This window comes from Eumetopias jubatus, unplaced genomic scaffold, assembly GCF_037043125.1.
Source record: "Eumetopias jubatus isolate StellerSeaLion01/CBP00866 unplaced genomic scaffold, mEumJub1_p1.0 scaffold_15, whole genome shotgun sequence".
Lineage (NCBI taxonomy): Eukaryota > Metazoa > Chordata > Mammalia > Carnivora > Otariidae > Eumetopias > Eumetopias jubatus.
Window position 1 is genome coordinate 87,096,945 of NW_028274821.1, and position 24,924 is coordinate 87,121,868.

At 56.7% G+C, this 24,924-nt stretch overlaps 1 protein-coding gene across 3 annotated transcripts in view; it reads right to left on the reverse strand.

Annotated features, from left to right (window-relative positions):
- NIBAN2 (niban apoptosis regulator 2) overlaps nucleotides 1–24,924 on the reverse strand; it is a 56,637-nt gene that overhangs the window by 18,573 nt on the left and 13,140 nt on the right. For all 3 annotated transcript variants that reach the window (XM_088019131.1, XM_088019130.1, XM_028107840.2), the window contains exons 2-3: nucleotides 6,577–6,707; nucleotides 1,080–1,208 (exon numbers count right to left, since the gene is read on the reverse strand). In XM_088019131.1, coding sequence (XP_087875257.1) covers nucleotides 1,080–1,208; nucleotides 6,577–6,707 — 260 coding nt within the window. The remainder of the gene's footprint in view (nucleotides 1–1,079; nucleotides 1,209–6,576; nucleotides 6,708–24,924) is intronic.

Below are 24,924 nucleotides of genomic sequence, written 5' to 3' on the forward strand. Positions count from 1 at the left end.
TACCATCGTTAGCCACGAGCTCACACAGGCCGTACACCTAGCCAACCTAGGACATGAACCTGGTCTGTGTGCCTCCTGGGTCCAGAGTCTTTGACGATGACCCTGCGCTGTCCAGCAAATCCCTAGGTTCTGAGCTCCACACGAGTCCCCTTTGGAGGAGAATTAGGTCTGGACACTGCTTTCTTACACCCAAGTGGGTAAAAAGTGGCTCTAAGTAGTAGCTCATACAGCAGGGCTGCCATGCTGCCACCGGCCACTAGGTGACACCACCCAACACACTGCTCCAGAATGGCTCAGGCCCTCCAGGACCCTGATTCGCAAAGCGTGGTCCTAGGTCATCAGTACCAACAGCATCACCTGAGAATTTGTTAGAAATGCAAATTATCGGCTCTGCTCAGATCCAGATCAAACTGGGTAGGCCCAGTAACCTGTGTCATATGCCCACCAGGTGGTTCTGATGCCGGTTACCAGTTTGAGAAGCCCCGCCAGGGGCCATCAGGCTGCTCCCGCCCTGTTGACATGTCTTTAACCCTGATTTTCCTTGAACAGAGGGCACTCAGGCCTGTCCTTTGCTACTTTGGAGAAATGTATGGTAGAAGAAATTGGGTCTGTGGCTCAAGCACGGGGGGGCTTCCCCAAGGGCCCAGGGCAAAGATAAGGAACAATGGGCAGGACACTTGCCCACTAGGCAGCAGGGGGTTGCCAGGGGGGGGGCAGAGGAATCAGGAAAGAAAAAGATGGGACCACCACCCTGGGGGAAGTGGAGGAAGGGAATGGCCAGACTCCTGTGTCAGCAGTTGGTCGTGACCGTTGAAGAGCACGGACGGGAGCGGTTGGAGAGCTTCAGGAAGCCCAGGCAGCAGGGAGGCTGGCGGGTGAGGGAGGGGGGCTCTGGCCCTGGAACTGGGGGGCCCGGACGATCTGAGGTGGGTAGGGGCTGGCGGCGAGGGGCTTACAGGGGGGAGGCAAAGTGAAAGGCGACCCCCAGAGCACGGCTGTTTAGAGCAAGGCAGCAGAACAAGCAGGTTGGGGTGGGGGCTGCGGAGGAGCAGAGCAGAGGTGAGGTGGGGGGGCCTCACCACTTTGTTCTCGTAGAGCACCAGCCCATAGTTGTGAGGCACGAGACTGAAGCGGTTCCTCCATTTCTTGTTGTCCTCCTGGTACTGGAAGAGGTTCCCGGAGAAGATGATGCGCTCATCCAACGGCACCTGCGGGTGGGGTGGAGTGGGGAGTGAGGCCGGGGTCCCGCACAGCCCAGCCGGGCAATGGGGTCCCCCAAGAAGGGGGGGCTGAGCACATCCCCCATCCCGATCTCCCCGAGTCCTCCTCTGAGGCAGGGCTGCATCTTAGCCATGTGACATACGAGGAGAGTGAGGCTTGGGGCAAAGGAGCTTCCCCAAGGTCCAGCCAGAGCCACAGCAATGCCAGGACTTGAACCCAGGCCAGGCACCAGCATTCGGGCCCCAGCCTGGACCAAGGTCTCCCACTCTGTCCTGGCCCTAGACAGGCACGGCTACCTTGGGACACATCTCCGCAGCCCACGGCAGGCTGCTTTCCCACCCACCCACCACTGCAGTGCGGCTACACCAGCAGGACGGGAAATGCCCATAGGCCAGTACAGGGAAGGCCCCAGCACCTGGGAAAGTCTCTTTTCTGCTCTCGGCCTCAGTTTCCCCTCAGGGGAACAAAAACTTGGCCAAGGTGGCTGCAGAGAGCCTCCCTGGCTCTGACAGCTAATAAGATGAACTCCATGAATTTGGGTGGGGTTGGAAGGGACCTCAGTTTGGAGGGTTCAGTGTTGGACCCGCATCCTGGCAGACGGGATGACCAATGTGGGCAGCAGAAACACCCGGACCTTCCTTGCAAAGCCTTAGCTTTGACTCCACCTGACTCAGTGTGACTTCAGGCCTGTCACATCACCTGTCTGTGCCTCAGTGTCCTCATCTGTAACATGAGGATGGGGACAGCAATGACTTCAGCCAGGTATCTTGTGGATTCCACAAGACGCCACACGCCAGGATCACGCGCACCTGACAGGCAGTCTGCTCAGCTCAGAATATGCAGGAGCCTCCGTGACCGCTGCTGGGATTCCTCGGGCTGTGTCAGTCTCCCAGCTCCCCAGGCTGACTTATTTGGGGAGAAGGAATGGCCATGCCTGAGAGCATGTTTCCTGAGCAAACCCACACAGGAAGTTTCAGGAAAGGGAGATCAGAGGCGACAGGGGGCAGGCTCACTCCTGGATGAGTGGAGTTTCAATAGCTTCTATCTGTTCTGCAATAAATATGGAGGCTTTTGCAAAAATAAACCCATATCCTATGTAATAACAGGAGAAAGTATTATCATTAGCAGTGCCTAACCCTTCCCAGCTTCCCTGCTTAGCTTCTGGGTCTGCCCCTGCAGCCGGAGTCAGATAGGAGCCTTGGTCCCAAGCTACCCACCCCCAAGGCCCTGTGTCTTCACAGGGGCCCCCTCTCCCCAGCAACCTCCCTGCTACTTTTCAAGGGGAAATGCCAAAACACTCTTGGAAAATGAGGGCCCATTGTACTCAAACAATAGGACCCCACGACTGCTTCCTACCCCGGGATAAAAATATTTACAGGAAAAGAAAATGGTCCCCCTGCCACCCCCCACACCCCCACCCCACCGCACACAAGCTTTGCCCGAGTCACAGAGCTATGCTCAGTGGGCTATATTTAGACAGGGGCCTCCTCTCAAATGCAGCTCTCAAATCCCCACCTTTTCTAGAAAGAAAGAGCAGATAGCTCTCCTGATACCCTGGTAAGACCCTCGCTCTCCCCAGGCCCCCTGGTTTGGTCCTCCTCCTAGCTCAGGACAGGAGCCCTGCATCAGGGGCAGTAGGAGCCCCGGGCAGGCCTTCCCAGAACCCACCCCCCCCCCCCGCTCCACCCCCTCAGGAGTCCACCCCCAGATCCTGGGGCAGCCTGTAATGGGCGGTTGCAAGCGGGTTTGGATTTTATTTTTAAGACTTCCAAATGGCAGAGTCATGTTTCCACTGAAAGGCCTACAGGAAATGAAACGGAACCTGCCAGCCCAGGCAAAATATTTTGGACTCTGCAAAGCTCTCCAACGCTGCGCTGGGAAACATCGGTGGGTGGCGAGTGGTTAGAGCAGACCCCAGTTCCGACGGCCCCGATCCCGCCCCAGCCCCACCACCCACGCGGCGGGAGCCTGGACAAGCAGCTCCACCTCTCTGAGCCTCTGTGTCCACAGCGCAGGTGTGGACATAAGTGTAACCCCTGCGAGCGATGTCGAGCCAGCTGGATGAGCAGCGCCCACATAGCATAACTGCTATTTTTAACACAATTTCTGTTTTTTTACTCTTACTCTTGCTACTGTATTATTTCTAATAAAAACAATTGATATTATGACAATTAACATTGTTATTTCTATTATAATATCATCCTGATTTATCACAACGGCCAGTTTCCTGAGTGGCAAAATGGGACCAAAAATCCCTGCTTTTCAGGGATTGGGGGTGATTTCCTCTTACTCCTCTTACTGACGTGTCACTGCGGTGTTCCTACAACAGGTATTAAAGCATTACTACAGATGTCCCTCCCGCGGTGACTCTCGAGCCTCGTGCCGTCAGACACCACGACTCTGTCTTGGGTCACTGGGACCCGGGCCGCCTGCGGCACCACACGCGTGGGCACGTGCCAGAGCCCCAGTCCAGGCCACACGTCCGGGCACTACCTCGGCCCTCTGTTGTCACAGGGTGGGGAGGGGGCCACGACACCAAGGGACCAGACACAAAGGGTCACGGGATGCTCCGAGGCTCTGGCACACAGCCCTGGCCTGCCCTCCACCCCAGCCAGGAATCTGGAACCTGGCTCGCATCCTGCCCCCACCATCCTGGGCGAGCCACTGAAAGGCCCAGCTGTACACACTGCTCCCTCACTCGGATGTTCTCCCCTCCCGGCAGGTCCTCAGCGGAGATGGCCCCTCTTCCAAGAAGCCCTAGTGGGCCACCCAGACGAGTCCAGACACCCCACCCAGGCTGAGTTCACTCTGTCATCTCCTTCGTGGCACCGAGATTGTCGTGTATTACAGTCTGTCTCCCGAGTGTCTGTGGGACCAGCGTGGCCCCGCACATGCCCTGGCTCAGGGTGTGGCCCTGATCGTGGGTCCACCTGTCTCTTTTCAGGTGATGCCTCCAGCTGTCCTTCCCGCTGAGAATGACACAAAGGGTAACACGTCCCAAAAGCCAGCTCCAGCCCCTTTGGTCTCATGGTAAGTGGACACATCTTCCGCCACTTGGGTTTGGGAGAGGGTGGGGACAAGAAGGAAACCACCCTAACCTTCTCAAGTCTGGAGCCTTCTGAGGCTCTTCTTTCTGCTCTGCTACCTCAACGAGCCCCGTACTGGTCCCCTCCCGCATGATCCGAATCCCATCTGGCTTCGGAGGCCCCAGGACATCCCCACTCCCTCCCCAGGCTACTCTCATGCCTTTGGCCCATGATGCGGGTTCTGGGTATCAGTTCACAGGCGGAGAAACTGAGGCTCGGGAAGGTGAGGCCATGGGCTGGAGGTTACCCAGCAAGTCAGGACTTGCATCCCTTAGTAACCACCCCACCTGCTCCCCTCATTCTCCACAGCCCTCCACAGGAGGTACCCACCTGTCAGGTCAGGAGACCGACCCCTGAGGGTTGACTCAACTGCCCAAGCCAGCAGCTACCAAGAAGCTCTGGGCCCGGTCCCCCGAGTTCCCTCCCCCTAGACCACAGCGTTGCAGCCTCCATCCTTCCCCTGCGGTCCTGACCCCGGCCCCCCGAAGCCCGCGAACAGGCTGACCCCGGCAGCTGGGAGGAAGCCGACAGGACTGGGTGGGGAGGTGCGGCCAGGTGACCAAGGGCAGCTTTGGAGCCCACCAAGCACGGAATTCAGCCACGAAGGACCCGAGCGGCGGCACTGGGGTGGCCTGGCTGACCTGGTTTGGAACCCACTCCCAGAGGGATCAGCTCGGCCAGTCCAATTCCCCAGAGGGAAGCTGGCGGGCACTCTGCCCCGGGGCCACCAGCCAGGACCAAGTAGTCTTCTGGCTGCTGCTGGGCCACTCCAGGGCAGGCCACCTGAAGAAGAGGTGGGGCCGACACCCTTCCTCCTTGTCACCCTTCCCTCTGCCACCCCTGGGCTGTTCAGGGGGTAGAACGTGAAGGTCACTGAACAGGAATGCCCTAGATTTTCCCTGGGCTGACTCAGGGCCCCCTGTACCTCCCCCGAAGAAGCAAGAGCTAGCTCCTCACCCCACAGGCTCAGGCCTGGGGCTGCCGGCTTCCAGCTGGGCACTCACGGCCCAGCCCGTATTCCAACTGTCCCTCACCTCCTCTCTGCCAGTCCCGCCCCCGGCCCCACTCGGGGGCCAGTCACCTCGGGGCACCTTCCCAAGAGGCCTTGTGTGCCTCCTTCAGTCCATGCTGACCTGTAGGCCGGAGTCACACAGCTTCCAGTCCCTCCACAAATATTTACTGGGCAAACACAATCCTGTTAATAACAGGCTAATGACAAGGCTGGTGATGCTGAAACTATCAGCCAGAGCTCACCGAGCACCTTCCCTGCTCCAGGCGCCCAGCTGACTCTTACCACCCACCCTGAGCAGATGTTCTTACCCCATTTCACAGATGAGTAAACTAAGATCCACAAGGTGAGATGATTTGCTCACGGGCATAAGGCCTTTAAGAGGAGCGGCGCCTGGGTGACTCAGTTGGTTAAGCGTCCGACTCTAGATTTTGGCTCAGGTCGTGATCTTAGGGTCCTGAGATCGAGCCCCACATCGGGCTCCGCAGTCTGCTCGAGGATTCTCCGTCTCCCTCTGCCCCTCTTCCCACTTTCACGGGCACACATGCGTGCACTCTCTCTCTCAAATAAATATTCTTTTTTAAAGATTTTATTTATTTATTTGACAGAGACACAGCGAGAGAGGGAACACAAGCAGGGGGAGTGGGAGAGGGAGAAGCAAGCCTCCGGCCGAACAGGAAGCCCAATGCAGGCCTCGATCCCAGGACCCTGGGATCATGACCTGAGCCAAAGACAGACGCTCAACGAGCCACCCAGGCGCCCCTGAAATAAATAAATCTTAAAAAAAAAAAAAAAAAAGGAGCAGCTGGGCTTGAACCCAGGCATGTCAAGATGATTCCAGAGCCCCAGCTCTCCCAATGGAGGGGTTGAGCTGGCAGGGAGTACCCCGTACCCCATGGTGAATGGAGGGGTCTTGGCAAGGCCACTGGGTTATCTGCCAACTCAGAAGCTGGGTGGGGGGCGCCTGGGTGGTTCAGGCAGTTAAGCGTCTGCCTTCGCCTCAGGTCCTGATTCTGGGGTCCTGGGACTGAGCCCGCATCGGGCTCCCTGCTCAGCGGGGAGTCTGCCTCTCCCTCCTGCTCGGCCCTCCTCCTGCCCGCACCCCTGCTCGTTCGTTCGCTCGCTCTTGTGCTAATAAATAAATAAAATCTTAAAAAAAAACAAAACACGCTGGGTGGGGCCCCTACAGACCATCCAGGCAACAATGGTAAACTGAGGCCGTGCGGGAGCCCGCCCTGCACCCGGCCCAGCCCCTCTTACCTTGCGCCAGAGCAGCTGGGCCTGCGGCAGCCCCGTGCCCTCAATCTCGTGGCGCATGCTGTTGAAGAGAACCACGCCATACTGGTCCTCATAAAAACGGCCGAACTCCGTCAGGATCTTCCCGGTTTTCTCTGAAAGGGAAGAAGAAACAGGGCTGTAAGGTCGCCACGGTACCCTGCGAGGAGCCGCCCTGCCCCCAGGGGCATCGGCCAAGCTCCGTAATTCCTGCTTGCGAAGCTGTGGGCTCCAGCGCTCTGCCTTCACCGGCCTCGCGTTCCTGGCCAGAGTGGTGCATTCCCTGCACACAGTGGGTGGACTTTCGCACAGGAAAACGGGCAACGATGCAGACAGAGGAAATCACCAGAGAGAAAACACGAGACACCAACAGACAAGTGAAAAGACGCCGAGCCTCCCAGCCACCCAGCAGCTGCTAGCAGACCAGTCAGGGTGTGGAGGAAAAGACCCCTCAACTCGGAGCCCTGGGTGCTGGAAATCGGGAAGGCCTTGAGGGGGTACAATTTTAAGGGTTCACATGGGGCCCGGGATGCCGCGCTCACTCCTCTAGGAATTCGCCGCCGCACGCCCCCGGAGGAGCAGGTGTATACATTCGCCCAGCCAATGAGCAGACACGAGCCAGATGCGCGTCCGGGGACGCTGATTCAGACCATTCCCAGGACACCTGGGCCGGGGCGGGGGGAACCTACAGGTACCACCAGGGGGAAGGCGCCCACACTCAGCCACGTAAAGCAGAGCGAGTTACAGAACCGCGTGTTGAATATTACTTCATTTAAAATCACTCCTATTTGTGCCTATAAATTATTTACGCTTGGAGACGGAGGAAAAGGTCCCGGAAGGCAGCACTCCCCAACTGTTCTGGGTGTGGGAATGGCAGGGCCGAGTGAATTGCACTTTCTGCTTTATTCACTTTTACAGCATTTGAATTATTTTACAACCGTGATTCCTTCCACAATAAAAAAAATAAAATAAACATTCTAAAATTAACTCCTCTACCAAGTTAACCACCTTTTTGCCTCCACTGGCCATTTGCTTCTCTGTTGCCGAAGCAGTTTCTGAACAGAGAAGGTGACTCTTGTGGCCTCCAGGGCTCGCCCAGCACACATCAGACGCTCAGGACCAGCACTGCCGGCGCTTCCCTAATAACAGATGAAGAAACTGAGGCCTATGACAAGGAGGCCCTGCCCTTGGGAGAGATTTCCCGGTCCCAAGAAGCTGCCGCTCGAGTCCCGACTTTGGGGTTGTGCCGGCTCACTCCGAGGCTCCCCCTCTCTGGGCCTCAGTTCCCTGCACACTAAGACTAGACTCCATGGTGGACAGGCCCTGCCACCTCTGCCAGTCTTGGACTCCAGGTTTGAAGACCTGGCCCTTTCTCAAAGAAGGGGCTGATGAGACACCGTCCCTCCTACGGCTGGTCTCTGCTTCTCAAGAGCACCCAGCTAGGACGGCATTTCATTTAATCCTCTCACGAGCCCTGTGAGGTAGCGCTGGTGTTATTCCCATTTTAGAGAAGACCCAGAAGCGCTGAGACCCACAGAGGTTAAGTCACTGGCTCAAGGTCACACGGCCAGTGGGTGGTGGAGCTGGGATGCAGTCCAGGCGCCCCGCTCGGAGGTGGTGGCCAGGGAGGAGGGCTGAAAGTATGTGGCCACATCCCCACCCAGGGTCTCAAGCAGGCTCACTCCCTCTACTCCTCCCTCTGGAAGAGCTCAGCCCAAGGACCCCTCTCCACAGACCCTGCCTGTGGTCCCCTTTCCTGGAATGAGGTCATGGCTGTCCAGATTCCAATCTGGGGAGAGGAGGGGAGAACAAATGAGGAATTTGCTTTGAATGCCTATTTTTTAAAAACCATAAACAACCAGAACTCTCTCAAAGACCACGGGAATTGTTTTGAAAAACGACGAGGCAGGACTGGGAGGAGTGGGGGGAGCAGGCAAGAAGGGGTAATGAACCGGAGCCGAAGAGAGAAAATGGGATCATAGGTGACAATGATACTGATAAATCACATCACCACCACCATCATCGTAGCTCCTGCCACTTAGCGTTAACCTGAGCCAGTGGGCGGGCAAGTTCTGCATGCAGGATCCCGAAGAATCTTCATGAAATCCTTAGGGAGTCAGTGCTATTGTTTTCCCATTTTAGGGACGAGGTGGCTTGCAGACCCAGGACTGGAGAGCCAGGGTCTCAGCCACCAGGCCAGGCGGCCTCAGCCCAGGGCTTTGTCCCGACTCTGCCCCCAGCAGCCAGACACCCAACAGATACTCTCCCCCGCATGCAGGATCTCGAGGGTCCTTCAGCCGCAGCTCTGAGAGGCCTGACCAGCCCCTGGTACGCCCAGCCTCAGAGCATGCTTTCCAGAAGGGCCAGAATCTGCCCTGACCCTTGGGAAGTCAGGCCCAGAAGGAAGCTGCTGTCCTGGGCCAGAACTCGAAGCCAGTTCTGTCTAAGCCATAGCATGCTCTCAGCAAAACCCAGATATCGCATCCAAGCAAGGGGTGGCTGGGTTTAGAAGGCCCCGGGGCTGGACTGGAGAGAAGGACGGGAAGGGCAAGGCAACATGCTATCATCCCATCAGGTGCACCAAGACCTGGGGCAGGGGCTGGTGGGTGGACTGTAGGTTGGAGAGGAAGCTGGGGAGGCTGAGGAAGTGAAAACCCGAACAAGGTGATCCATTAGGAGCCAGAAGGCAAAGATGAAGCTGATGGGCTTAGAGTATCTGGACGAAGAAGGACCAGGTGGGGTAGGGGGCAACCAGAAAATCCACTGTAGCCCTCCCAATGGGATGCGGACAAGTTACTGGAGTGAGACTGTGGGACCAGGGTCTAGGAGTGGAGGGCACAAGGCACAAGCACTGGGGCGGGGCGGGGCGGGGGGGGGGGAGTCCCCAGGCAGAGGGTGGAGAGGGGAGAGGGTATGGGCTGAAACAGAAAATGGAATAGGAAAAGAGGTGGTGGCCCCAGGCACCCTGTACCCCTAAACAGACGGCAGCAGCCCTGGCCCCCACTTCACCCAACTGCAATTACAGGCATGCCTCGCTATCCAAACTCGAGAACTATATAGATAAGGATCTGTTTTCTGATAAACCCTTTGCGACCTGAAATTCCAGAACCAAAGAGATCATAGCATGGGGTCTCTCACTACCCAAACTTGCTCTCCCAATTCGGGAGCCTAAGGGATCGGGGAGCTAGCATCTGTCTAAGGATCAACTGCACACCATGGAGGGTGGCCCTGGCACCCCTTCTGCTCACCGCTGGATCCCCTCTGCTCCCCCCGTGTGGCCTGGTACAGGCAGGTGCTGGGCAAGGTGGGTGTCCACTTGCCAGTTACTAAGTGTCCCCTCTGCCCCGGGCCCCACAGGACTGGGGAAGCCACCAGGCCAGGGGTCGGGGTGACATCATTCATCAAGGGATTAAGGACTGAAGGAGGGTGCCAGGCAGTGCCAGGAAACTGGGTGCGCCCAGCCCAAGTTTGGCCGAGAAAGGGCTAGAAAGGGAAGACTGGGGGGCGGAGGGGGGGTAGAAGGAAGCAGGGCCGCAGGATGGCTTCTTGGCAAGGGCAGCACTGAGCACATTCTTGACAGATGTCCTAAGACAGCTTGGAAGGAACTGCCCTGTGCTTGGTACAAAGGAAGTGCCACAGGAAGACAGAGGATGTGGACTCGGGGCCCTAGGATTGGGGGCTGGAAAGACCTCAGAGAGGCAGGCTGGGGAAGGGGGTGCAGTCCCCTCCTGGGATTTATGAAGGGCTCACAGGGGAGAAGCCCTGAACAGGGTCCCCAGCAGCCTGTCTGGCCGACGCTGCCAGAGAACCCAGAGGGACACCACAGTCGCGTGCCCGCCTTGGATGCTCCTCTGGCCTGCTGAGTTCTGGGGTCAGGGCCCAGGCAGCCCCTTTCCTGTAAGCATTGCTCGGGACCCCATTTTTTTCTTCTTGCCACCCTACAGTGGCTGTCTCCCTGGAGCTGCCCAGGGATTTGGGCAGTTCAAATCCCCACTGCTGCATCACTGCCTAGGTGTCTGTGACTGGTCCCCCAGGCCCCAGAGGCCCCTCTCCCTTCCACACCTGCCCATACCAGCTCTTCCGCCTCATTTCATGGCTTCTGAAGACACCACGTGCCATGGATTTAGGGCCACTGAGATCAAGGCTCACCACCCCAAAAGGCACTCTGAGTCACAGAGTATGAGAGGCTCACCAGAGATGACACATCCAGACTGAGGCAGTCGGGGTTCGACCCACAGACTGAGGACTCCCTCCCGCTCCTGGCTCTGACCACGGTCCACAGGGCCCCACAGGACATCCCTCCCACCAAGGACAGACAGGAAGCAGGCTATGGCTCCATCCCCAGAGGCAGGGCCAACCCCTATGGGGTCCCAGGCCCAGGAACGGCTGGGAGGTACAGAGATGCCGGCGCGGAGCAATCCGAGGCCATGTGCCGCCTCACCCACCTTCCGCACCTTCTCATCCATCCTTCCTCCTGCACTGACTCAGCCTCGGGTGCTGCTTTAGGAGCTGACACGGGCCGGAGACAGAGGAAGCCTGCCCTCCAGCCCCAGGCTCCCAGCCTCTGGGTGCGGAGCGCAGGCCGGGGGCAGGAGTTCCCGCTCTGCCAGCCCCCAAGCCCAGCCCCACAGGCCACCCGGCCCGCTCAGAGCCTCAGGTGGGGAAGGGAAGGGATGCTCCGATCCGTCTGAGATCTAACTGCAAACCCCAGGAGGGTGAGCCTGGCACAAGCAGGTGCTGTAAAATGGGCAATGTGATGGCGGGATAGCTCAGAAGCGCTGGGCTCAGGCCCTCCCTAAGTGTTACTGTGATGTTACTAGTAATCACAATAGTGCTCAGTTTATCACAGCCATAAGAGACTGAAATTTTTATTAGCAGATATAATTTTTACAGCTTGAAAAAAATCCAGAAAAGACTTTTTTTTTAAAACAACCAGGACAAGAATCACAAAATAATGATAGGTATGTCTTCAGCTGACAGGCCAGACAGATGGAGAGCCCACTAGGAGGAAGGAGGGGCTCAGACAAAGGTAAGGGGGTGGGAAAGCCGGGCCAGGTGTGTGCAGGAAGGAACCCCGCTTCCCACCTGACCTTGGAGAGGCTCTCCTGGTGTAATCCTCAGCCTCTGCTAGTGCCCAGGGTGCATCGCTGCCCACCCGGTGCCCCTTTGCGAGCATATCCTGCAGAATTAGGTGGTAAGCTCACCCCACTCAGACTCAGGCCCCATGCACACACTCGGATTCTTCAAATGGCCCCGGAGCTGAATAAAACCCTCCCCTTTACAGGTGTATAAGCCAATGCTTGGAAAGATTAATGTCTCAAGAAAAGTCATTTCACCTGTAGGTCAACAAAAACCTACTGAGCATCTCCATGGGGTTGTCATTGGAAGCACCTACCTGTGGGGTTCTGATTCCCTCTTTAGCCCAAGAAGGCAGCCCGTGAATTCTGGGAGTGGACCTGAGTGTCCCAATCTGCACCCAGACACCACTGTGCTCTGGGACATCAGGGGGCCACTGCACCATCCCCAGGGCCTGCATCTCCACATCAAGTCTGCAGTATGAGGGTAGTGGGCTCCATCTGGCTCAGGACTTGGGGGCCAGTGTGACGCACGCACGCACGCCCACACACACACTCTCTCTCTCCCTCCCTCTCTCTCTCTCTCTCTCTCTCTCTCTCCCTCTCTCATGGACCTTGTTTTGGAGTGAAGCCTTGCAGCCAGCTAATGGAATATAGGATCTTGCAACTGTATCTCTGTGGATCTTAGCATGACTCTGCCCCCAGATAACTGGAACCCTATCTCCAAGGGCTGCATCCTTTGGGACTATCAAGAGTGATGACCCACAGGCACCCCTTACCATCCAGGTCTCCTAACTCTGCCCCCCGAGTTTACCAGGTATGCCTAACACTAAAACCTTATGCATGTTCAACAGCCCACTGAACCCTAACAGATACTGTTACCCCACTTTACAGATAAGGAAACTGAGGCTCAGAGAGACCTGGTAACCTACTCAGAGACGCACAGCCCAGAAGGGGAAAGAGGTAGGTTTCAAAGCCTGTACAAAGCCCCCACCCCATAAAGCCTCCTCATCCAACAACCTCCCATGTGGCACCACAATACAGTTTCCAAAGCCCTGCCTTAAACTTTCTTTTGGGGTCTTTGCCTGGTCCCAAGAGGCAGGCAAAGCACACTTTACTATCCTCATTTTACAGATGAAGAAACTGAGGTTCAGAGAGGCAAAGTGACTTTCCCAAGCTCACACAATGATTCTCAGAGCCAGGACCGAAGCCTGGAGTCTCCAGCCCCCATCTGGTGAGAGCTGGGAGGGAACCTTCACACCTACTGGATCCTTACCTGTCCCATCTTCTCTGGGCCTTAATTGTACTACCTGTAAAATGGGTGGGTGGGTCCCTGTTGGCTCAGCTGATTTAAAATCTCAATGATGATCTAATCAGTGTTGCCCTGGCCCCAGGAGGGGACCAAGATGCTGGTCTCAGCATCTCCTCTGAGCTGCTGGTGAGTCAGCTCTGAGTCAGAGCTGACCACAGGCCCCTCAGGCTGGACAGAAGGACTGGGAGGGAAGTCGGGGCAGGGCGGGAGCAGGACTCAGCATCAACACTACCTGGGTACAAGGCATCATCTCTACTGGGCACACGGGCTCTGGGTCCAAGTCCTGGCTCTGCCACCTACTAGTTGTGTGGCCTTGGCCAAAGCACTTCCTCTCTCTGAGCCTCTGTTTCCCCCTCTGCAAAACAGCACGACAGTATCTGCCTGACCAGGTTATAAGAAGATCAAGATCAATGAGCAAACGGGCATAAAGCACTTCACTCTGGCAAAGAGAGGCATGTTGCTAACGGGGGCTCCTATAAAGCGCCTATTGTCCGAGGTTCCTGTAATTCAAGGAGAGGCCCTTGAAAGCCCCCTGGCCCAGCTGAGCAACCCCTGGCCCAGCCCAGCCCCAGGACCAGCACCAACAGTAGCCAAGGCAACCAGAAGAACGTTAATCGCTGATTTTCCAAGCTGACAACGTTAAGGGTCACGTTGCTTCCTGCACTCAGAAAGCGGGGGCTGGGCAAGACTGTGGAAGGCCCCAGGGTAGCCTGCAGTCCCCTGCAGACTCTCGGGGGCTGGGGGACTTGGCCCACTGTGCAGATGGCAAAAGTGAGGCTCACACAGGAGTAGGGGCTCGTGGAGCTGAGGATGAGAGAAAGGAGCACAGCAGTGCCCCCAGAGAGCCTCAAATGCCTTCTCGCGGCCCTACTAAAGCCCAGCACCTATCACGCCGAGATCATGCCCCCCATCCGTGACTCGGCCCTGGGGCAGGTGGTGTCCGGACTGGTGGAACATTTCAGACAGGGAGAGCCGGAATCCCTGCCAAGTCCAGCTGGGGAGCAGCAGAGGTGGGACCTGAGCCCAGGCCCAGGACCCACTCCACACTGACCAGGGGGCCCCGGGACGAAGAGGGCAATCTCCAGCGGAGATCGTATCAGCCTCGTGCCAACCACGTGGGGGGCTTCACACTGGGCCCAGCCCTGGTTTGGCCCCAGCTGAGGGCAACGTGCCAGACCTGTTCCGGGCTCATCCGGTCCCTCCAGCAGGGCCCCAGGGCCACACCTCCCCCACGAGGCCCGGCCCGGTTTCAGAGCTGAAAGAGATTTGCCGACTGAAACCAGGCAGGCAGCACCCTGCAGGGCAGGGCCGGCCCGGAACCTGCCTACCTGGTTCCCAGAGCACTGGGGAGAAGGCCCGGGGTGGGGAGGGAGAGGAGGCAGCCAGGGACTTGAGTTTTCCCCGTGTCACACAGTCATCCAAAGTACCACCATCTCCATCATCCACCTAGGAGAGCAGAGGGAGTCTGCAGTCGAGAGAGGTGGCGACACCCTCCTAAGGTCATACAGCATGTCTCAACAGAGCTGGGTTGGTGTGCCAGGCCCCCAGGGCCCGGCCCGGGGCTCTTCTACTTGGCCACCCTGCTATCACTATGAGCACATCCCGGCAGAACCTCCTCTATACCCAACGGGGTGCTCCATGTTCACACGTGTCATTTCATGTGTTGTCCCCGCTTTATAGAGGACGGCGCGGAGACTCAGAGAGGTTACGTCACTTGTCTGGAGACACACAGCTTGTCAATGACAGGAACCCAGAACAGCCCGAGTTTACCACAGAACCAGAGTTTGGACAAACCCACCTTACCCCCACCTGCCAGCCTCTGGGAGCAGAGGTTCCAGGCCACACGGGCCCTGTGGGTGGCCACTGTCAGAAAGGCTGACATGGCTCCCGCTCAGGACCTGTAATAGGGGGAAGTTGGGGGGGCGGGTAATGACAGGCTCTGTGAGCCAGCAGAGGCGGGGGACTGGCAGACCGCCCGTGAGAAGAGCCTGAACAAACAGCTGGAACCCTGCAGAGCCAGAGTCAAGAGGGGGTTAAGTCAGCTAAGTGCCCCCTCCTCCACCAGCCAGTCCTTGTTCAGAAGGGAGACTGCAGCCAGAGGGGGAAAGGGACCCATCCAAGGTCACCCCACAAATAACCCTCAGAGTTTGCTCAGAGTACCTGCACGGCATCAGCAGGTCCCTGGGACCCCACTCTAGGCCCAAGCAGATTCCCACCGCAGCCATGCCCTATTCCCCAGGGCAAGGCCATCAGAGTGAGGTGGACTTCCTAGCTGACCAGGGACCGGTCAAGAGGCCAGTACAGCTGAGCCCCGACTCTGCCGCTAATCACTGCCCCCCAGCCAAACCATTCCCATCCTAGGCCTGCCCCCGCCTCCAAATTTCTACTCACTTTCCACTCCTGGCTCCTTTGGATCCTTCGCATATAGGAGACACAGGTATCTTTTTTTTTTTTTTTAAGATTTTATTTATTTGACAGAGAGAGAGCGAGAGAGGGAACACAAGCAGGGGGAGTGGGAGAGGGAGAAGCAGGCTTCCGGCCGAGCAGGGAGCCCGATGCGGGGCTCGATCCCAGGACCCCGGGAACATGACCTGAGCCGAAGGCAGGCACTTAACGACTGAGCCACCCAGGCGCCCCTGAGACACAAGGATCTTTTTGTTACAACTCTCTCCCTGAACCTTCTTTGCGCAACAACCTTCCATGGCTCCCACTGCCTTTGGGACAAAGACTGAACTCCTTAGGATCCCCCCAGGCTCCTACATGCTCTTCCTCACAGTGGGGTCCTGCGCAGGCTGCTCTCCAGGTCAGGAACACTCCTTCCTCCTCCTCTAAGCCCATTTCTCAGCCACCCACTGCACCGCACCTTCCCCTAGGATGCCCCCCGCTCAGTGAGTGCCCCGCCACTTACTTCCACAGCCCCCCACTGATCCCACAGTGGGTAAGGGCCCGTGCCCCATCGGACTCCCCCAGGCAGTACCCACCACATCTGGGACAGGGCCTGGCACGCAGTAGGAACCTCAGAGCGAGAAGCCAGAGGCAGCGATCTAGAGCCAGGGCCGCCCCACCCACACACACCCCAAAGATCCCTCACCACAGAAAGGGAGGCTTATGCCCAGCCCAGGGGCTGTGGCCCGGTCCCAGGAACGAGAGGATATGCACAACGCTGTCCTTCTTGCTCAGGAAGGTGACTGCCACCCACGAGGTTCCCTCCCCGCCCGCCTTGGGTGCCCTGAAGGGACCCTCTGCTGGTCACCCCTTCCCTGGGGCCAGTTATTAAGAAGGAAAAACCTGTCCCCATAAATACAGCAGCCCTCAGCCTGCCAAGGCCCGATCGTGACAATCACTGATAGCGTACCAGCTCGTGCAAGGGACTCCACGGGGGAGATCAAAACAGCCCGGGGTCGGTGGGGGGCGGGGGGGGCGGGAGTCTGCTATCATTACCCCAGTGCACAGCAAGGGCAGAATGCGCGGGGCGGTGAAACAGCCTACCCAGCGTCACACAGCGGATCGGGCGTGACGCTGGCTGCTCCCTCCCAGGCTTTACTGCATTTGACCGTGAGCCCTGGCAGCAGCCCCAGGAGGTGGGTATGGCTATCACCCCCACTGAGGAACCAGAAGCTGTAAGGCCCAGTGACTTGTCCAGGGTCAGCCAGCTGTCAGGCGGAGGAGCCTGAATCCAAGCTGGGGCTTGAACCCAAGCTCCCCGCGCCATGGGAACATACAGGACGGTCATGCAAAGTGCTTCGGGGAGGCTGTCACTGGCCTCCAACACCCCAGGAGACCGGGGACCTCACCCATCACCACCTTCTTGGCACCTGCCGCAGGGCCTGGCACACCGTAGCCCGCAGACGCCACCCTGAATCAGATCCAGGACCCGCCAGGTTCTGAGCCCCAATTCCTTCCCCAGGGCCCATCCTGGCCATTTCCTACTTACCGCAGGCCCCCACCTCCATGCTTTCACCCGTGCTGTGCCCCCCAGCAGGAAGCCCCTTCCCCCTCGTTGTCACAGTTGAAAGTCTTAGCCAGCCTTCAAGGCCCCACTCAAACATTTGCCCATTTGCGCGTAATTATAATAATAATTGGGGCCTGAGCTAATGCCTATAGCACTTAACCAGCCAACAGGCACAGAGGCATATGTTAACAGTTATCATCAACATTACTGCATTTAACCCTCACCCAGATTTTTTTTTATTTTTTAAAGATTTATTTATTTTTGAGAGAGAGAGCGTGCACGTGAACGCACACATGAGTGGGGGAGAGGTGGAGGGGCAGAGGGAGAAGCAGACTCCCCAGTGAGCAGGGAGCCCGATGCCGGGACTCATCCTAGGACCCTGGGATCATGACCTGAGCCGAAGGCAGATGCTTGACGACTGAACCACCCAGGCGCCCACCCAGATTTATTCTCAAACCCACTTTATAGATGAGCCTCAAGGGAAGGTGAAGTGACTTGTCCAATGTCACACAGGTAAGAGTGTGTCCACTGCTCTATCCCGACACCTAGAAGTGTGCAGAGACAAAGCTCGGAAACATGTGTAGTCTCTCTGCCAGGACATTCCCCACCCACCTGGCAGCTGCCCTGCCCAGACGTGGCACCTGGCTCCCTTCTATATCCCCAGCGGCCAGTGCAGCACTGGCTTTGGGAAAGAAGAGTGGGTTTGTCACCGAGGCAGGTGTGTTCCAGGGCCAAGCTTGAAGCAAGAAGCAAACCCTGAGCTTAGAACAGCCTCTCTGGGCCTCAGTTTCTTCATCTGTAAAATGGGCATAATATGTCCCCCCCCACACACACACACACACACCTCACTGGTGACAAGGGGCCTCAGGAGATGCCGGCTTTGGTTGCTAATAGTCAAAGGGCTGGGTGAGCAGTATAAAGGTATATTGCTGTTATCTTAATCTTTGGCACCAGTAGAACCTCTGCCCTGGAGTGTCCTCTTATTAATGGCCAGTGACGTATGCTTACAACAGCATATGCTCCTGGGGAGGGCCCTCTGAGATGAAGTCCAAGCTCTCCACTGAACAGATGGGGAAACTGAGGCTGGGAGAATGGGGAAGGAGCAACACGAGGTCCCACAGTCCTGGCTGTGGCCCAGCTCCTCGTGAGAGCAGAGGGAAGAGAAAGAAGTCGGGGGAGTTTAGTGCCCAGAAAACTGGCTCTTGGGGTCTCCGGCCTGGAATGCTCTCTCAGAGCTCCCCCTCTGCCTGGCCATCTCCTCTTCCTCCTCCCCAGGCTCGAACATCACCTCCTCGGAAGCCCCGGCAGGTCCAGTGCCCGCAGCCTCCACCACCCACAGCCCTACTTCTCACGATTGCTCCTTCCACCAGGCTCCCCAGACAGAGACCTTGTTCCCGCTGTCTCCCCGGCCCCCCAGCTCGTGCCTGGCCCAGGCGGGTGCCCGATAAACACGTGCTGAGTGGGGAAGGCCACCCGCCCCCGGAGGGAAGGCCATCCATTTCAGGTGCCCAAACGGCCGCCGGGGGCCCAGGAAAGAGGCTGAAGGGGGCAGAGGTCAGCTGGGGAGCCCCCCATCGCCAAGGCAGCTTTGAGGCCAAGCTGCCTTTAAAGCTCTTCTCAGTTGGCAAATATTTAACCAAGGCTCAGCGACCCAGGTCTGCTGGGGAAGAGCGTGCTTTGAGGCAGGAGGGCCTAAGGAGGCAGGTGGCTGAAGTGGAGCCCCAGGGAAATGCCAGAAAGAAAAAAAAAGGCCGACTGAAGACCCGCCCACTGGGGACTGCCCTTTCCTTTATACCTCCCGCAGCTCGGTGGGAGGAAGTCGATTCCCATCTAGACACAAACAGGGAAACAAAAGCCCTCTCATCCCCTCCAGGCCCTCCCTCCCGGCCCACAGCCTACAGTTGGCGGCTTGTTCTGGGAGCCCAGAACCCAAGAACACAGAGCCAAGCTGCGGAGGGTGGAGAAGGGGTGCCAAGGTCCCCCCCCACCCCACCCCAGTCAGGGCAGGACCGGGCCTACCCACACCTACCCCGGGCTCACCGCAGGGGCCCGGCGCTGTGCCTGCCACGGAGGGCACCGCCGCCACTCAGGGGGGCAGGCGGCAGGCTGTGCTCCCGCACCATGCCCTGCCTTGGCCGGGGCCACACCCCAGGCCAACGGAACAAGGACAAAAGGATCAAAGGGAGGGTCAAAGGCAGCCTGGAGGACCCCCAAAGCTATAAGATGCTGCAGGAGACCAGCCACCTCCCACCGCGCAGGGCCCTGTCCGACCTCCCCCATCCTCCTGCCCGGGAACCAGACAGAGGCTGAACACCCAGCTCCGTGCTCCAGTGGCCTGGCCTCTGAGCCCTGGTAGCCTCTGCGCTGGGGACACTTCACCCCTCTCTCTGACGGTTGCTGTCGTCGGGATGGGCAAAGAGGCAGCTGATCTAGCACAGCGATTTTGTAAGCACTAACCTCCAGCCCCCTCACACGAACTCACCCACTCCTGCGCACTTCTCAGCAACATCCTTCGCCTCCCTTCCCTTCTATTCATCCCCACCCCACCCACTGGAGCTGGGGCCCCGGGCCACCTGTCCGAACTGCCCCCAGGCCGCAGGGCAGCACCCCATTCTGGGTGTTCCCCAACACACGCCTGCTCTCAGCCCAACGCACAGAGCACCGAGGCTGGACTGAGGACACGGGGCACTCTGCCATGGCACGTGCACCTTGGGAGGTGCCCACCACCACAGCCCTGGAGCCCTGTCCTCGGCCTGTCTGAGAACCCACCACCGACTTCCCCCTCTGTGGCCGGACTGGAGTTGGACCTCGAGATGCCCAAGCAGATCTTCCTGACAGAGCCTCTTCCTCCGTGACCACCCAGAAGCCAGCATCACCACCCAGGCCGACCCCAGCAGCCACCAAGAGACAGGAGCTGAGGACAGGACCCAGTGTGAAATTCATGTCCTCCCATCAGCCAGCTCAGGACCATCCGAAATGACTGCTGGGGGCAGAGCCAAAGTCAAGTGAGGGTGTCAGGGGCTCTACCATGCTAGCCAAGAAATGTTTCATCTTGCCCGCATTTATCAACCATGGGGCAGAGGGCATTCAAGAGGGAATTAGACAAACTCCTTGCTATCTAATGAGGGAGACAGATTGTCAACAAAGCCTACAATGAGCATGGTAAGCCTCCAACTGGGAACAGCATGGGAAGTTACAGGAACCCAGAGGAGGAGCAGCTAATCCGGCTGGTGGGATCAGGGAGGACTTCCAGAAGGAAGTGGTGCACCGAAGCCATGAAAAGAGGCTAACTAGGTGAAGGAGGAGGGCCAGGTGGGGAGAGTGTGCCAAGCAGAAGACACAGGAGATGCATAAATTCAGATATTCGAGAAAGCACTAATCCATTCCACAAATATTTAGGAATACCTTCTATGTCAAGAAGAGCACTTTCACAGAACACTGTGGTGTCAAGGTTCCAGAATCAGATCTCAATTCAAATACTAACTCCACCGCTCACCAGCTGTAGGACTTTAGGCATGTGACTAATACTCTCTGAGTATTAATATTAGTTCTTTCCTCAGCTGTAAAATGGGAGGACCAGCAGTACCCACCTGGCCAGGTTGTCCTATGGATTCAAAGAAATGAGGAAATCTACAGAGCCTGACCAAACGGGGTCCTGTATTATCAGTAACGATGACTGCAAATGGAAAGAAGTTCCATCCACCCAAGTGTTGACGGCCAGGAAATGAGTGTTCAGGTGGGTAGTGGGGTCTTTCTCAAGCTCAGAGGTCCCATGGTGTGTCCACCTGTGCAAATGGCAGTGTTCTATAATGTATCCCATGCCATGAAATGGGGGCCAGCAGAGGGAAAACAGAACAGCAGTTACTCGGTCCCTCAGGGGGCCACTCAGGGGATGGGAAGGTGACATGCTTGGGGTCCAATCTTTCTGGGCCCTCATCCCTCAGAGGTTAGCTTATCAGAAAGGGGAAGTGGAGACAGAAACATCAATGAAGATTCTGAAGGCAAATACCCAACAAACCACACATCACTAAACCTCAGCCAACCACAGCCCCTCCACTCCGTGGCACTGCAGGTGGGTGAATTCCTTGTCTGAGCCTCCACTTCCCACAGGTAGCCTCACAGGGTGGACAAAGCTGAGAGAAGCTGGTGCCCAGCTGGCTCAGTCGGAAGAGCATGCGACTCTTGGTCTCAGGGTCGTGAGTTTGAGGCCCAAACTGAGTGTAGAGAGGACTTAAAATTAAAAAAAAAAAAAAATTTTTTTAAGCTAAGGGAGAAGCTAGATGGAAAAGTGCTTTGACCTCCACAAAGGCAGGACCATGTGTGTCTTCTTCCCTTGGTATCTTGTGGTTATACCTCTCTCTCTCTCTCTCTCTCTCTCTCTCTTCTTTTTTTCTTGTCTTATTGCATTGACTAAGACATCCAGCTCCATGCTAATGAAGATACCACTAGGGTTTCAACATCAAGTTTGCTCAGACTTACTCAGTACGTGACGAAGGGCATGTAAAGGGCCGAATACCGGGTAGGGGCTGCTGAGAGAACGGAAGGAGGACGTAGCTCTTCTCCCCAAACAAAACAGCTGGATAATTCCCTGGGAAAAGAGATGCTGGAGAAACCCAGCCATAACCACGTCCCAGCCCAACTGGAACCTGTTCTCAAGTAACCAACCGAAGACAGAACTCCAGAGAGGGCTTTCTATCTCGGATGCCCCGCATGGGAGAAGTAACTCCAAGAGATAGAGAGCTCCCTGTCACTGGAGGTATGCAAGCAGAGGCTGAACGGCCACAAGGAGATTAGAGAAGATTCTGTCAACAGGAGGAAGGTGAGCCATAAAAACAAACTTTGGGACCAGACAGACCGGCTCTGCTACTGACTGTCACTTCCCAAGCCTCAGTCTCTTTATCAATAAAACAGGGAGAAAAATAATACACACCTCAAAGAGGAACTGTGAGAACGAAATAAGACAATGCGTGAGAAGTGTCTGGCACCATGCCTGACTGTTGGTAAGAACCCGATAAATCCCAGGGGCTGTTCCAATAAGAACCAATCACTCATAAGTGCCAGCTACTGTGGCCCAACCCTACCGGAAAAGGGCTAAAAAAAACTCAGAGACACAAATCCCACCCACTTCATTAGCCCAGTGCCCATCGGATGCCAACATGCTTTTCACCAAGTTCAAGTCAGGCTCTTCCCAAGCTGCCTCGGGACCCAGAACAGCTTCTGCCCATCCATCTCTCCCACGCATGCGTGCGTGCGCACACACTGCGGGCTGCCTCCCCGGGTACCGACAGCAAGTGAGGTGGAGGCAGGGAGAGAGCTGCCTTCTCAAAGCCAGGGAGGGAGAGACAAAGGAAGACAAGGCTGGGGGAAGGGAAGGAGGAAGATGAGCCAATATGAAAATTCACTCATGTGCTTGCTGCTGGGCCAGAAGGAAACCCAATCCTGGGCTGGAATGCCAGGGACCCTCAGCATGGAGAGGCTTTATGCAGATAGGAGATGGAAAGCTTATTCAAATAACAAGACTCCTGTGGCCTGCTCCTCAGCCAGCAGAGGAAGGACCTGCCCCACCCTTGGGTCACCAGCTGCAGGTCTCCTCGGGCTCCAGAGGGGAAGGTATGAGGACAAATCTGCTCGGAGGCCCTGCCAGCCTCACATTCCTCGTTCCAGGTGCCTGTGTGACCTCCGTCTGTGCTTCATGGGAAACTCTGCTCTCAGCCAACAGGTCCAAGTTCTATGTCTGCTATCCCTGGGGATCCCTTAAGGGAGGTGGGGACAGACTCACTGTCTTTCCTGGCGGTGACGAGCAGGCTCCAGGCAGTGATTCAGGGTTAAGAGTGGTGGGCTCCGAGGCGGGGCACCTGACTGCCACCTGGCCTTAGGCAACTCCTTCACCCCTTCCTGGCTGTCTGTCTTGTCTGTCCAGTGAAAAGGCTGAACTCCTTTGCACTGGACCCTCAAGACCCTAACCCCCTCCAACTGTGACTTAAAGTGTTCCCTCCAAACACAGGACCACACCGGCGGGCCCAGAGGAGCCTGTCATTCGGGCTTGATCAAAATGATCCAAGTTCCACCCGTCAGGCCGGGATACCGAAAGCACTGTCCCTCACAGTCACTCCCCAATTCGGGTCAGAACCCCTGTTAACCATCAGCACAAATTCCATTTAATAACTAACTACTGAGTGTCCATTTCCCCCACAGGGTCAGGGACCCTGTCTGTCCCATTTGTGATGTACCCCCAGCACCAAACAGAGCACTTGGGGCACATAAATATTTGTCCGTGACTGTGAGATTACATCAGAGGGCCTCAACTTGGGTCCCCCAGGCGTCTTAAGACACAGGAAGAGAACAGGGTTTTCCGGAAAGGCCAGGTCAGGTCTGGGGACAGACCCTTCCCCAACCCCGGAGGCAGTGTTAGCCAGGGGCCCTCCAATCACAGTAGGATGCTTCCAGCAGAGGTGGGGCTGGGTCAGGAGGTGACCCAGCTGACCCAGCTCAAGGTCACATATCAGCAGCAGCAAAGGTCACCACCCCGTCACACAAACCGAGCCCCGTCACCTAAGCTCGGATCCTCAGTTTCCTCTTCCAGATGATTCTGTCAAATGATACAGCACCCGCAAAGGGTCTGGGAAACAGGAGCTGAGGAGGCCCTGCACTTGAGCCTCCTCTGCCTGCTCCGGGCTGGCGGGGACACCATGCAGAGAGGTAGAAGGCCTGGGGCAGGCATATGACCCTGCTTCTGTGTCCCCCGTTAGAAGAAGATCCCATCCCCAGGGAGGGATGGATGTGCCAGCACTTTGCACAACAATTACTGAGGTGTTGTGCACGAGGGAGTGGCTCCTACAGGCAGCAAGAACCAGAGCAAAACCACCAATTCCTGGGAAATTCTGGTTCCCCCAAATACCAACGCTCTCTCAGCTTTGGACCTTTGCAGTCCTGCCCCTTTGCCTACGACCCTCTCCTCCTTCTGCACCCTTCCAGCCCCACCTAGACATCCCCTTCTCCAACAAGCCTGCCCTGCCACTCAGAGTCTGGGTTACTACTGCTTCCCCAGCTCCCAAAAAGGGTCTGTCCTCCCAGGAAGGGATCGGTGAGGGGGCAAGGGCCATGGCTGCCTCCCCATCTAGCACCCACAGTCCCACAAGCGGCCTGGCTCTGAGCAGGCTCTCAAACAATGGTGGAATCGACAGATTAATCCGACAGAAATGATTAAGGCTATACAACACAGACCTGTTTACAACGATGAAAAATAGAAACAACCTGAATGCCCAGCAAAAGGAGTTTGGCTGAGCAAGTGAAAATGCAGACTACTGTCGCGGGGTACCTGGGTGGCTGTCGGTTGAGCGTCCAACTCTTGGTTTTGGCTCAGGTCATGAACTCGGGGTCCTGAGATGGAGCCCCGTGTTGGGCTCCACGCTCAGCGCAGTCGGCTTGTTCCTCTCCCTCTGCTCCTCCCCCCACTTGCTCACTCTCTCTCTCATAAAAAAATAAATAAAAAAAATTTTTAAATGCAGACTATTGGGCCATAATGGAATATTCTGCAAGCATTTGACTCGCTGCAGGGGGACAGCACGTATGCAAATGCCCACAACCCACTGCAGATTATGCATCAGTAAACACCTGAAAATCATTATTTCTGGGTGGTTAGGATTTAGGATTATTGGCGATTTTCATTTTCTTATTTATTTTCTAATTTTTCTTTGATCGTCAGATATAGCTTATATAACAACATCAGCAATAAGAAGGGGAAACTGAGAAAGCTCTGAGTTGAAAGGCCAAGCCTCCCTTGGTTGGGGCACTAGACCCCAAGGGCAGAAATCTCTTCTGAGTGTACTATGTGCCAGGCACCAGGCATTGACATCATAAAGCTCACAGTACAGTAGTCACGGCCATCCCTACTTTACAGTTGGGGAAACTGAGGCACGGAGCTCTGAGGTCCTGAGAAAGAAGCCCCAAGCACTGCCAAAAGGGGTCCTCAAGCCCGGTGCGCCTCACACACC